Source organism: Podarcis muralis, chromosome 2 (assembly GCF_964188315.1).
Source record: "Podarcis muralis chromosome 2, rPodMur119.hap1.1, whole genome shotgun sequence".
Taxonomy (NCBI): Eukaryota; Metazoa; Chordata; class Lepidosauria; order Squamata; family Lacertidae; genus Podarcis; species Podarcis muralis.
The window spans coordinates 13,840,938-13,854,576 of record NC_135656.1 but is presented as its reverse complement, the minus strand read 5'-3'; the positions used below and the strand labels follow the sequence as shown (position 1 = coordinate 13,854,576).

The window sequence follows — 13,639 nt, the reverse complement described above, 5'->3', positions numbered from 1 at the left end:
TACCTTACTGCAGGCCAGGTGAAGAGCTGTGTTCTTGTTGACATCCAGCACAGTTAGATCCGCTTTTGCTCTGTACAGCAGAAACTCTGAAAATAGGTGGAGATGCCAAGTGAGAGTTGGTGCAAACTGTGACATACTTCAGTAAAAAGGAAAAAGGGGGAGGGAGGCATAAATGTAATGGATGCTCTACTCACCAACTGCTGCGGTCTGGCCATTCTCAGCAGCCATCATAAGAGCGGTCCTTCCCAGTTGGTCAGTCACGTCTACCTCAGCCTGGTGGCGCAAAAGCAGTTGTAAACCATGGATGTTGTCTGCAAAGGCAGCAGCGTGAAGGGGGGTCCTGGAATGAAAAAAAAACCCAAATGCCTTTAACAAGCATAGACCCTGGCATTCTTCCAAATTCCACCTTTATTCCTGCTGAACTAACACCTCTTCAGAATATTGTTTCTTCACTCAGTCAAGAGTGCAGCTAATACTCCTTTTAAAGACCCTGTTATCATCATTATTGTGGGACGCGGGTGGCACTGTGGGTTAAACCACAGGGCCTAGGGCTTGCTGATCAGAAAGTCGTCAGTTCGAATCCCCGTGATGGGGTCAGCTCCCGTTGCTCGGTCCCTGCTCCTGCCCACCTAGCAGTTCGAAAGCACCTCAAAGTGCAAGTAGATAAATAGGTACCACTCCGGCGGGAAGGTAAATGGCGTTTCCGTGCTCTGCTCTGGTTTGCCAGAAGCAGCTTAGTCATCCTGGCCACATGACCCGGAAGCTATACACCGGCTCCCTCGGCCAATAAAGCGAGATGAGTGCTGCAACCCCAGAGTCGGTCACGACCTGACCTAACGGTCAGGGGTCCCTTTACCTTTTATCATCATTATTGATTTAACTTATTAAATTAATATTTTCCCAGGGTACCTTTTCTACAGGGATGTCCTATTTCCCCAGCAATAACACAGCAGCATTTTGCCACTAGGAAAGCAATCCCCCACCCCAACTAACATATGCATTGCAATTTTTAGTGCTGTGTGAAATGTAACTGCCCAAATCTCACAGGGATAGCTTGAGCAGTGCCTGTCACATCGTCAAGTGAGCAACAATGCAACTTTTTCCAGCATGTGCCGTTTTGTGAACTTTGCAAAGGAAGCAACATCTTTCACTCTTTAGAAGCTGTGCTTCTCTCTCTGCTCAATAACATGCTGCAGGTGTTATTATGTGAAACCATCACACTCAGGTTTTCCCGCCCTCATTCCGCTTAACTGGCTGTTGGTTAAATAACAAGACTTTTCTGACTTTTGGCCAGAGTTTTTTTATGACCACCATAATGTCTGTTTCCACCCTAAGAAACTGGCTGCAATGTAGGGAACTGAACCAAATTAGTAGTAACTAGGTGGTGCTGTGGGTTAAACCACAGAGCCTAGGACTTGCCGGTCAGAAGGTCGGTGGTTCGAATTCCCATGAAGGGGTGAGCTCCCGTTGCTCAGTCCCTGCTCCTGCCAACCTAGCAGTTCGAAAGCACACCAGTGCAAGTAGATAAATAGGTACCACTCTGGCAGGAAGGTAAATGGCGTTTCCGTGCACTGCTCTGGTTCGCCAGAAGCGGCTTTGTCATGCTGGCCACATGACCAGTTAAGCGAGATGAGCGCTGCAACCCCCGAGTCGGCCACGACTGGACCTAATGGTCAGGGGTCCCTTTACCTTTACCTTAGGCTTCAGTTTAGCCTCACCTGACATTGCTAATGTGAGGGACTCCTCATCTGCACCTTGTTAACAACTCCTCCAGCATCTTTGTCAATTCTTGAAGCAAAGTTTTCTATCCTAACAATGGCCTAGGCATTGATGACTGATGAGTTTCGGAGGGGACCGTATACCTAGAAGGTCCACCAACGACAATCAGCAAGGCTGCACACTCACTCACCTTCCTTTGGCATCTCTGCTATTAACAATCTTGGCACCCAATGCTTCCACAAGCATCTCAGAAGTGCCATCCTGGTTGTTAATTCTGCAAAAGGAAGAAAATGGAAGAAGCAAATGAGCTAATGTGGCTTGGATTTATTTTCTTCTGCAGTTCGTCGAAAGGGAAGGCAGCTCAGAATACGGCATGTATGGGGACATCTATTGCTCAGTGGCAAATTACATGCTTCGCATGCAGGAGATCCTAGCTTCAATTTGTGGCATCTCTGCTTAAAAAGGACTTCAGGCAGGAAGGCTGGGAAAGGCCTCTCCTTGAGACACATGGGCAGGGATGGGGAATTTACGGCGCACCAAGTGTTGTCAGACTCCAGCTCCCAGCAACCCCAGGTAGCATGGTCGATGGGCAGGGAAGATGGGACTTGTAGTCCAGCAATATCCAGAGGGCCCACAGGTTCCCCAGCCCTAGAGAGCCAGTGGCAGTCAGAACTGACTACGACAGATAAACCATCAGAATTGGTATAAAGCAGTTTTATAAAGGTAGCCTTGGAGACAGCCACTGAAAAACAAAGGAAGAAACTGCTCTGGAATTGTGATCTTTGCTGATCTTTTATTTTCCAATGCTGTTTATAACTTGAAATGTACAGTGGTACCTCTCAAGACGAATGCCTCGCAAGACAAAAAACTCGCTAGACGAAAGGGTTTTTTTGTTTTTTGAGCTGCTTCGCAAGACGATTTTCCCTATGGGCTTGCTTCGCAAGATGGAAACGTCTTGCAAGTTTGTTTCCTTTTTCTTAACACCGTTAATACAGTTGCGACTTGACTTCGAGGAGCAACTCATAGCACGCGGTGTGGTAGCCTTTTTTGAGGTTTTTGAAGACTTTGGTGATTTTTGAAGCTTTTCCAAAACTTTCCCGACACCGTGCTTCGCAAGACGAAAAAAATCGCAAGACGACAAAACTCACGGAACGAATTAATTTCGTCTTGCGAGGCACCACTGTACAAGGAAAAAATGTTTTTGCCGATCTTCCTTCCGTAAAAACACACAAAAAAAACATTAAAACACAAATAAAGCATTCTCAGTGACTTCTGTCAGCTATGGAACTACCTGTCCCTGGAAACTCTTCCAATGTAAACCTGGACACTGTTCAAAACCACTTCAAGACCTACTGGTTTGGGTTGGCTTTCAGAGGTCAAGGCTAAGCTAGATGTAATGGAGACTTGATAGTATTTTAAGGCGGTTGCATCACATTTCTGAGCTGTTAGGTTAGGGTGGACTAGAACGGTCAATCAATCAATCAATCCAGAGAGACCACAACACTTGGGGACAACGACCCCTTCTAGGTGTTCACACTATCAAAACTAGGGGTACAACTTTGGTATCCTGACCTCAACTCTCTTCTCTGGTAGAACAAACGAAGTAAGAGCTAAGAACTAGGTCAGCAGAGCAGTCTGCTATTCGGTCCTGCTACCCACTCCCTGTAAAGCTTGCACATTCTGGGAGAAAGCCTAACATTGCTAAAACTGACTCATCATTTTGCTTGTGGTGAAGGAAGAGCTCTGCAGGTTAGACATGCCCTCTAGCGGTTCCCATGAAAACTGCATCCACAGAAAAACATCCAGAGTCAAGATTGATCTAACTAGAATATAACATTTAGGGTGTGAATATGCTCCAAATTTAAACAGTTTGAAACTGGCTTGCCTGTGATGGCACCCAGGGAGGGAAACTATAGTTATAAGAGGGGGCTAAGGATCTCTAGTAAAAAACAATCAGCACTTCATGAGATTAGATGCTCCGCAGTCTGGGAGAAGCCACGGCAAACTGCAGAGCTAGTTGTTTATCTGTTATGGAGGCTCATTAAGAATGCAGTATATGGTTAACAACAGGGTCTCTTGAACTAATCACTTAGGCTCCAGGCCTAAGGTACAGTGGTGCCTCGCAAGACAAAATTAATTCGTTCCGCGAGTTTTGTCGTCTTGCGATTTTTTTCGTCTTTCAAAGCACGGTGTCGGGAAAGTTTTGGAAAAGCTTCAAAAACCTCAAAAAGCTTTAAAAACCTCAAAAAAGGCTACCACACCGCGTGCTATGAGTTGCTCCTCGAAGTCAAGTCGCAACTGTATTAACGGTGTTAAGAAAAAGGAAACAAACTTGCAAGACGTTTCCGTCTTGCGAAGCAAGCCCATAGGGAAAATCGTCTTGCGAAGCAGCTCAAAAAAAAACAAAACCCCTTTCGTCTTGCGAGTTTTCCGTCTTGCGAGGCATTCGTCTTGCGAGGTACCACTGTACATCTTTTGAGATAGTTTATTTAGAAACACAGAAGTCCAGCCACTCATCACAAAAGCAAACATCCACTTTGGTCTTTGCTTCCACACCCCGTCCCACCCTCCAAAGGACCAATTGAGACTTACACCGCACAGTGCAATGGAGTAAAGGGGTTTCCTTCTAGGTATGCAAATGGATTGTGTTCAAGTAACAATTCAAGACAATCTTCATGCCCTGGCAAAGGGAGAAAAGAGGCAGACGGCATTATCAAATGACCTTCAACATCCATGAAATTATGATGAGCAGAATCAAGAGGTGCCTTTGCCCAAGGACTTGAAAAGACCCTTTGGGCCGTCTCCCAGATCAACAAACAGCCATAAACTGGGAAGGTGGTGACTATGAGTTTCTGCAGCTTGCTTTAATGAGCCAGGCTGCAACAGACTGACATCCACTTCCAGCAGGGGAATGCATCTCTCAGAGTGGTGTTCTCTGCAGCACCAAGTTCTGCACTCAGAATATGTAGAGAGCTGTGTACTCGCTACACGCTGAGTATCCTATTAGTGGCCCTACTGAACAGAACCCTGGTTGGACTGGTTCTCTGCCTTGGCACAGGAAAAGAACAATCAGAATCAGGCATAACTCGTACCGCTGTAAGAAGCCCAGTGCATTGGTGAGTAGCCACTATAGTCCACCACAGAGTCCAGAGGGTCAGTAGAGAGCGCTGCCTGCAGCAAGGTCCTCAGGATTTCGGAATGCCCACACACCGAGGCAAAATGGATCGGGGTCCGGCCCTTGAAATCCCGACACAATACAAAGGCATCATGGTCCAGCAGTGCTGCAAGGCAGTCTTCACAGCCAGTCACAGCCTGGGAGTGAGCAAAGAACAGTGAATGATGAAAGAATGTGCCCAAGCCAAATACTGATAACACTGGGTTATAAAGGAATCTTGGCAGTGCCAGGATAGCAAAGGGCGCTTCTCTTTAGTGGCACGTTGAAACCAGCAGGACATCTGCTTACGACATGGCAAAGACAGACACAGCAGTCAATTGTTACTTATAAGGGTTTTTAATGACATTGTAAATTGATACCATCAGCCAATAGCCAATTATTTACTAGAGCAAATCCTGAGTTTGTAAACAACTGAAAAATATTTCTCCTTTTTCTCTCTCATCCTGTTCTAACCTCACTTCCCAAACCAAAGTGCCTTGAAATGCTTCTGTCTGGCACATGCAGTTCTTTGCCAACAGTTTAGGACAAGCATGTCTGGCCCGGGGGCCTAATCCGGCCCGCTGTTTCTTTTAATCCTGCCACTGTGGCAGTTTATTTGCTGGTGTAAAATCCTAAGAAAAGCTCAACAACTTCAATCGCAAGAAAAAAAACAACTTTGGGGGGAAATTGCAAGCAAAGCTTAACAACTTCAATCAATCACGTATGTTCATCAAATCTGGCCCTCTTGAAAAAAGTTTGGACACCCGTGGTCTAGGTCCTAGGATATACCGTATTTTTTGCTCTGTAAGACGTACCAGACCACAAGACGCACCTAGTTTTTGGAGGAGGAAAACAAGAAAAAAATATTCTGACTTTCAGAAGCCAGAACAGCAAGAGGGATCGCTGCGCAATGAAAGCAGCAATCCCTCTTGCTGTTCTGGCTTCTGTGATAGCCACACGCCTGCATTCGCTCCATAAGATGCACACACACTTCCCCTTGCTTTTTAGGAGGGAAAAAGTGAGTCTTATAGAGCCAAAAATATGGTACCTTCAGTATCATCCGGCCACTGTGATGAGCCAGTGCGTTCTGACTGGCTGAAGTTTTGGGATGTTCTGTGATGAAGTCTCTAATTCGGTTTTCAACATAAGTTATTGAAGGACAACTTAGGGCAGGAAGGGGGAGGCTGCGGCCCTATGGAGGTTGTTGGGTTACATCTCCCATCATCCCCAGTCACTGTTCAGGCTGGCTTGGGGATGATGGGAGCTGGATTCCAGAAACACCATAAAGGCCACTGGTTCTCCTTCCCTTGTGCAGCCAGCACATGTAGTGCTCACTGCAAGGCTATGTTACTATAGCCTGTGAATGCAGTAGCAGCTTTTCTACTCACCCCCCGGTGCAGTGCAGTCCTGCCTCTCCTGTCTGCTGCATCCACTGTGGATCCCTTCTCAAGTAAGAGGTGGACACAATCCACATGGCCGTTCATGATCGCCAACATCAACGGGGTTCTGGGAGGCAAGAAATAATGGCTCAGGCATAGCAACATTTGACTCGGCCCCGTTTTAGAGGCCTAAGGGTCTTCCACTGATAAGGAAAGGTGCAGAGGCAGCACCCCAACAATTAGAATGAGAAAAATCAGAATCAGGGCTGCCTTCAATTCCAAGTAGGGTACTAAAAAGAAATAACAGTCAGAGCAAGGGCTGCTGCAAAGCCAGGAGTGGGGCTAGGTGTCGTTTAGGACTTTTCTTGCAAATCAAGGAGAAGGAGCCATCAGGATCCATAGTGCTATTCTCAGCTATTGGAGAAGGAGGAACATAAAAGTGGCAGAGAAGAGGCCTTGGTGGGTAGGTTATTACGAGAAAGCTGCTGTTTCATGGCTTTGCACAAAGGAGGGGAAGCTCCTATACAGTGGTACCTTGGCAGTTGAACAGCTTAGTTCCCAAACGTTTGGCTCCCAAACGCCGCAAACCCGGAAGTGACTGTTTGCAAACTATTTGGAAGCTGAACATCTGACGGGACTTCCGCAGCTTCCGATTGGCTGCAGGAGCTTCCTGCAGCCAATCAGAAGCCGCGCTTTGGTCTTCGAACATTTTGGAAGTCGAATGGACTTCTGGAACGGATTCCGTTCGATTTCCAAGGTACGACTCTAATTAGAATGTATTTGTATAACCGTTTGGGACCCCTGAGGAGCGAAAAGAACTTATCAGGAACAGAAGGAAGGACTTCCAGCCCAAACACGCAGAACGATGAACATATAAGCCAATGGAAAAACTCACTGTCCATGGATGTCCATGACATCTGTGATGTCGACTCTCTCCCCACTGTCAATGAGAAGATGTAGGGAATCGGTGTTCCCATAGGCAGCTGTAAGAAATGTAAGAGGAAGAACTAGGGGGGGAAATAGTACTATGTACACAACTTCCCTTTTTCTAATCGTTTCTCAAACTGCCATTTCCGCAAAAACCTACTGTGTGCTCAAGGTCTGTTTGCAACAGCAGTCAGGAGAAGGAAAGCAAGCATCTGAGAAAAGGAAATGTCATGCCCTCACCTGCAGCATGTAGGGGAGTCCACTTCTTCTTTTTCTCCTTCACAAGAGCAGAAGCACCATGGCTGGTGAGCACCTCCACGCACTCCGTGGAGCCCCTCTCCGTGGCAAGATACAAAGCCGTCCGCCCTTTGTGGTCCCGCACATCCAGGTTCACCAGGGTCTCGGCAAGTGTCTTCAGGGCTTCACAGTGACCATTATAGGCCTGGAAGCAACATCAGTCTTTAGTTCATTTTGCATGGCTTGCCTCTTTTTGCCTACGGTACATGCCGTGCAATCCCAAGCATTATTACTTTTTTAAAATATTTTTTTAAAAAACCCACCAAGCAGCAGTAAATAAATACATTATTTCAATGGGACTCACTCCTTAGTAAGTGTGACTGAGCCTAAAACGAACCAAGAAAGAGTCAACTTGCTGCCGTTTGCCTAGATCAGGGGTCTGCAACCTTTAAGACAAAAAGAGCCACTTGGACCCGTTTCCGAAGAAAAAAAAACTGGGAGCCGCAAAACCATTGCGACATAGAAAATTAATCAGGGCCCCAGTGTACCATAAATCACAATCAGTGCCTGATGTAAATAATAATTAATAATGAGGGCCCAATGTCATCCTCGTCATTATAAAAATAACTTTTTTGTCACTTTTTTATTATTTCTTTGTTTGACCCCTCAGAATTACTCCTCCTCATAGAAATAAACGTTAAATTAACAAGCTACCTTTTTGTGTGTGTGTGTGTTCTTCACTCCCCTTCAAAACAGTGACCAGCGTACATGCCCCCTTTCAATGCAGTGACCAGCATACATGCCCCTTACAATGTAGCGGGCGGGCGGGAAGGTGACGTCGGGACGGTGCGTGACTAACGCACGCACCGCCCCCATGCAACATCACAGCCAGTACAGCGCCCGCCACAGTGGGGAGTGTCGGGGCGCACAATGCGCCTCCTCCCCTTGCTAGTATCCGCCCCGGAGCCGCGGCAAAGGTGTAAAAGAGCCACATGCGGCTCCGGAGCCGCGGGTTGCAGACCCCTGGCCTAGATTTTAGCATTCACTTTCATTGTACAAGCTGCTGTTTTTTTACAGTCCCAAGACACAGCCCACAACCTTGCAAAGCCAGATTTATGATAGATTTACTTACAGCTAAGTGCAAAGGGCTGACTGGAATGGTGCTTTCCACATCGTCCAGGCAGTTAAAAGACATTTCCAGGAGCTACAATCAAAAAAGGCACAATGTCCATTCACGTCCATTCAAATGCTGTATAACTCTTCTAGCCTCCAGAACCCGCAGCAGCAATGATGCCAGCAGTCTTTAGCTTCCCCAGGCAGGAAATTAGCATTCCACCAACCCCCAAATGCATTCACAGGACTACCAAGCAGAAAAAAAAGCTTGAGGGGCTGTTGAGTCTAGAAGTGCAATCTAGACAACCGCAATCATATGCTCAAATGCTTAAAACTCAAAATTGGAATGCCAATACACTTTCCAAGTGTATCTCAGTAGCACAACGGTAACAGTATTACTTTGCTATCTTTGTTAAGGCACCTTGAGGCATTAAGAATTCTTATGCCGAGACTAAACTCTGGCTAAAAAAAAGTATTTCACACATTTGAATATATGAAATGCAGTTAAGTGGTTTCCCCCACTGTAAGTACACAGAATGGGTAGTCATTGTAATACCAGATTAATGTCCATTGGAAATCACTATTTTTATTGATGTGACCTAAGACCATTTTTATCTCTGTGCATTTTATAGAGCAAGATGTGTGCTAATTTGTTGGTTCTCCGGTGGGCTCTTGACTGTGTTTACTTATTTCTTTGCTGCTCAAATTATTATGTTGCTGCTGCCTTTATTTTTATAGGCACTGTTTTATGCTGTTTGGGGGCTTGGATCAGCCACAATTTATTGATAGATATTACTTTGTCTATTTCATAAAAGCCATTTGGGGCATTAACATTTTCTGCAAACACACACACACACACACACGTCAGCGAGAAAGATCACATTGTTCTCATACACTGATTGTGCAAAGCTATTACTCAGATCCTAAGCAAAACTGATATCCATCTAACCATTCAAGAGAGGTTTTAAGGCAACAGCTGAGTTGCCAAAACTCCTGCCATGCCCTCCACCCTGGACCTAGACATACGCAGCTCCCTGCTAAAACTGGTTTCCATGTAAACAGCCTGTTTGTGCTACTGGAGAGGATTGATTAGATCCTCAAAGCTTATATAGCATCTGATGTTCTATCACAACATATACACACAATGGCTGCTTTAGCACCTAACACTAAGTCAAGGTACGTTGCATGTTTAACCCATAATGTTAAAGAGGTACTGTATTTTTCGCCCTATAGGACGCACCGTCCCATAAGGCGCACCTAGTTTTTTTGGGGGGAAATAAAGGGGGAAAAATTATTTCCCCCCCAGGCGCGGGGCTGGGGGAAGCTCGAGCTTCCCCCGACCCCAGCCCCCAAACAGGCAGCTCTCTGCAAGCCGTGGGAGTGCTCCTGCTGCTTGCTGAGAGGTGCGCGAAGCCTGGACGCGCTGAGCTGAGTGCGCGCAGGCTTCAGCATGCAGGCAAGTCTCCGCAAGCAGCGGGAGCCCAGCGCTGGGCTCCCGCTGCTTGCGGAGAGGTGTGCGAAGCCTGGAGAGCATGAGGGGTCGGTGCGCACCGACCCCTCTCGCTCTCCAGGCTTCAGCGAAAGCCTGCATTCGCCCCATAGGACGCACATACATTTCCCCTTCATTTTTGGAGGGGGAAAAGTGCGTCCTATAGGGCGAAAAATACGGTAAATGCTAATGCCTGCAACTCAAGCTCTACCATTTCGCTCCTCCTTTTGTCCAACTGGGAGCAACAAACCATGAACCTTGGCTTACTTTGATGTCAGAACCAACAATTCGTGGAAATTGGAAAGCCAAAAACAAACCTTGGCTTTGTATCATGGCTTGTTTTAGGCAGAAAAGAAACCAAAAGGGCAGGTTGTCAGGCTAAGCCAAGACTTCTGGTTTGTTGCACCTACCTGACCAAAGGGAGGAATGAAATCTGGGCACCTGAGCTGCATGCACCAATACACTGCTCATGCCCATCATGGTTAACAAGTTGCAAACCCTGGCTTAGTGGGAACGTGACCAGTTTCTATTCAGAACAGGCTCTCAATTCCATCAAAGCGACCAGGTGCACAGTAGCAAGGTACTCAACAAGAGAGCCTATTTCATCAAGTTGACTGTGACTACAAATGAAGGCTGCACCCCAGAGTATGGCTCTTCCAAACTTCCACAGAAACATTCATTCCTCAGTCTCCCCTCCAAAATCACGACCCAGTTCCTCCAATCCCAATTCGAGCTTACCAACTCAAGGTTCTGTCTGTTGCCATAGGCAGCTGCGTAATGGACAGCGGTGTATCCCTGCTTGTCCCGGAGAGAGGGGTCAGCACCATTATCCAACAAGAACTCTAAACAACTGGAGCAGATGTGAGTAGATTAGGTCAGATGCCTTGAATCAGATGCATGTGAAGGGCCTAAATGTTGCTGCGCAAACAGCCTTTGCTGTGGTTTCTTATTAAAATGTCTAGCAACTGTGCTGCAGGAGCCACAACTCTCAATGAAGAAAGGAGATCCCCCTCATTCACAGAGTTTGACAGAAGAAGAACAGCTGCAGCCCTGTGTAAAACATTGCTTTCGACCCAACTTGTATGGCACGTATGTTGGCAGCTCAAATACACCTTCAAAAAAACAACAACCAACTTTTGTGTCTGGATTTTCGCTTTTGGAAATATGGCAGCCCTAGTTGGTAGAAAGAAACTCCACTGTTCTTCCCTGCATCACAACCACTTCCCAGTGCGAGTATGATACATGTAAGATTTAGAAGCAGTTACTGAACTCCCCTCTCCATGTTAAACTGATGTCTGTGCACTTTATAAAAATCCACTCAAATTCAGTTTCAATAATAAAAAGGCGGTGAGGGGAGATGAACAAAGGTCACAGCATCTTTTATTCTTAAAAGGTTTGGAGTGCATTTTAAAGATGAGGCTGGAGAAGCAAAGAAAACCTGGAGAGACTGTGTCCCACGCTGATTTGGTAAAAGCCCAACTGCTGGTTGATTTAAGTCACAATAATAGGACAGAACCCCCTAACAATGGCCAGTGCCCAAGCCCAATCAGTCACTTAAAAACTGGCAGTGAGGTGATAAATTCAAACTGTCACTCTAGTTGGTAAAAGACATGTGTGTGGAGGCAGCTGAGCTCCTAAAGCTGTATGCTAAGGCAAGTTAAGACGGGCTACTCACAAGATTGCCTCCTTCAGTCGTGACTCCTTCAGTGGCTCCTCGTCAGTGTCATGGCTGTTTCCTGAATGAGTCTCAGCTCTGCAAGAGTGAAAGCCTAGATCAGTTTTGCTGAGACATAGTAGAAGAGGGACTGTGCAGGAACACGTAACAAAGTACTGCATACAGTTTTCAAAGGAATCCCACATGTGGAAATCCATTGCAAGAATAAATTTGTGGGGGGAAATGTGCATGATAACTGGTCAATCAGGACAGGTTACAATGAGCCAGTATAGTTCAAGCTTGATGACCTCAGTGGCTCCGACTGAATTTATCTATGAAATTCATAGAAGCAAAATATGATCTGGAAAAAAGACGTTGCCATAAGCCTGAGCTACCTTTCAGAAGTCATCATTCATCAGCCTGGCATCACACAGGAGAGTAGGAAAAGGATTGTAGACATTTAAGTAACTTCACTAGCCCAAGAAGGCATAGTGCAAGATGAATTTCAACTTTAACTATTTTTGGAGAAATGTTCTTAAGTCTCTACAGACAGGGAAAAGTCTGAAACATCTGCAACAGCAGAAAGCAAAGTCATGCACACCCCAAATAAGATCTGAAGTATAAATTCTCTATTGCCATTTTTGACTTTGGTTTCTAACGTCTAAACATTTAGGCAGGTAGCACCATGATTCTTAGATAAAAGCCTCAAAGTTGAGCCTTGCCATTTTAAATCATTGTTTAAATAAACCCAAAAAAACCAGAATGCACCAGTTAATTATTCCCCCCCCCCACAATATTTCCAGTGAGGGCTTTAATGCTACACTTACCCACAAAAATGCTAGAAAGGGAGAAGAAAAATACTGCATCTACTGCAGATCTTTCTAGTGAAAGAATTGCACTTGACTGCCGCCATGTTAGGCAAATTCCCCCCAGCCCCCGCAAGCCCTTTCTCCTACCTCCTGTAAGTGTCCGAAGCAGCAGCATAATGTAAGGGGGTGCAGCCTTTACAGTCAGCTTCGTTAATACTGGCTCCGGCAGTGACCAATGTCACCGTACACTGATAGCTGCCATTAGCGGCTGCATAGTGCAAAGGAGTCCTGGATGGGAAAAACGAGATTTGAGGCACTTACTAAACACAAAGCACCTTTTAATATGTTAGCATTGTAAGCAATGAATGTGATTCAGAGTTTCCATTTCCTCAATCTGTTAACAGAGTAGGCTCCGTTGGGTTAATATGTCAACTTTTGGTCCTGCATGGATCTAACCTGGGTTAGTTTGCTGTGTTGTCCTGAGCTAGTCCTCAGCCGACGTGTCCTTTGCATCCCAGCTGATCTACTATGTCTTTTATTTACGCCCACTTTATATCGCTCATTAACAAAAAGTTCTTCGGGTGATGTAGAGCATTCACCCTCAAAGCCACATTCTAAGGGTTCCTCTGCAAATGCCATTTTACAGATAGTGAACAAAGACTGAGGTTATGAGTCCCTGACCAAAGAGGGACGTTAACTGCGACCTTCAAAGCAGACACGTCATCCAGTGCATCAGTGGCTCTTGCTAATGTTGTGTTGCATTAACAAACAGAAAAGCAATGTATAATCCCTCTCCTTCTAATTCAGCTGCTCCCAACAGAGCAGCACTGAGCTTTGGTTGAGCAAAAACATTTCTGCAAGTGAGCACCTTAAGCTCATCCTCAGTGCAATAAGCACTGAGTCACACTTATAAAAGCAGTCTCCTGTTAACACAGTGCAAGGCCTTCACAGCCTTTGGGCAGGTTTCAATGCCACTGAACAACAGTCTTTCCTTGCCCAAAGGCAAAACTGCATGGTGCTCTTCATTTACCTTCCAAACTTATCTCTCCTCCTCAAGTCAGCTCCGCTGCTCAACAGCAAGTTAAGACATTCAACATTCCTACAGAGAAGCCAAAAACAAATATAGAATACACATGAACAATGTGATTGAAACAAAAG

General features: G+C 45.8%; 1 protein-coding gene across 2 annotated transcripts in view; it reads right to left on the bottom strand.

Moving 5' to 3' along the window:
* The window catches only part of ANKRD52 (ankyrin repeat domain 52), a 61,943-nt gene that overhangs the window by 14,812 nt on the left and 33,492 nt on the right, over positions 1–13,639 (bottom strand). For both annotated transcript variants that reach the window (XM_028710057.2, XM_028710069.2), the window contains exons 13-25: positions 13,512–13,580; positions 12,629–12,769; positions 11,694–11,771; positions 10,757–10,868; positions 8,549–8,620; positions 7,420–7,621; positions 7,148–7,235; positions 6,262–6,379; positions 4,812–5,031; positions 4,312–4,399; positions 1,910–1,993; positions 195–340; positions 4–86 (exon numbers count right to left, since the gene is read on the bottom strand). In XM_028710057.2, coding sequence (XP_028565890.2) covers positions 4–86; positions 195–340; positions 1,910–1,993; positions 4,312–4,399; positions 4,812–5,031; positions 6,262–6,379; positions 7,148–7,235; positions 7,420–7,621; positions 8,549–8,620; positions 10,757–10,868; positions 11,694–11,771; positions 12,629–12,769; positions 13,512–13,580 — 1,501 coding nt within the window. The remainder of the gene's footprint in view (positions 1–3; positions 87–194; positions 341–1,909; positions 1,994–4,311; positions 4,400–4,811; positions 5,032–6,261; positions 6,380–7,147; positions 7,236–7,419; positions 7,622–8,548; positions 8,621–10,756; positions 10,869–11,693; positions 11,772–12,628; positions 12,770–13,511; positions 13,581–13,639) is intronic.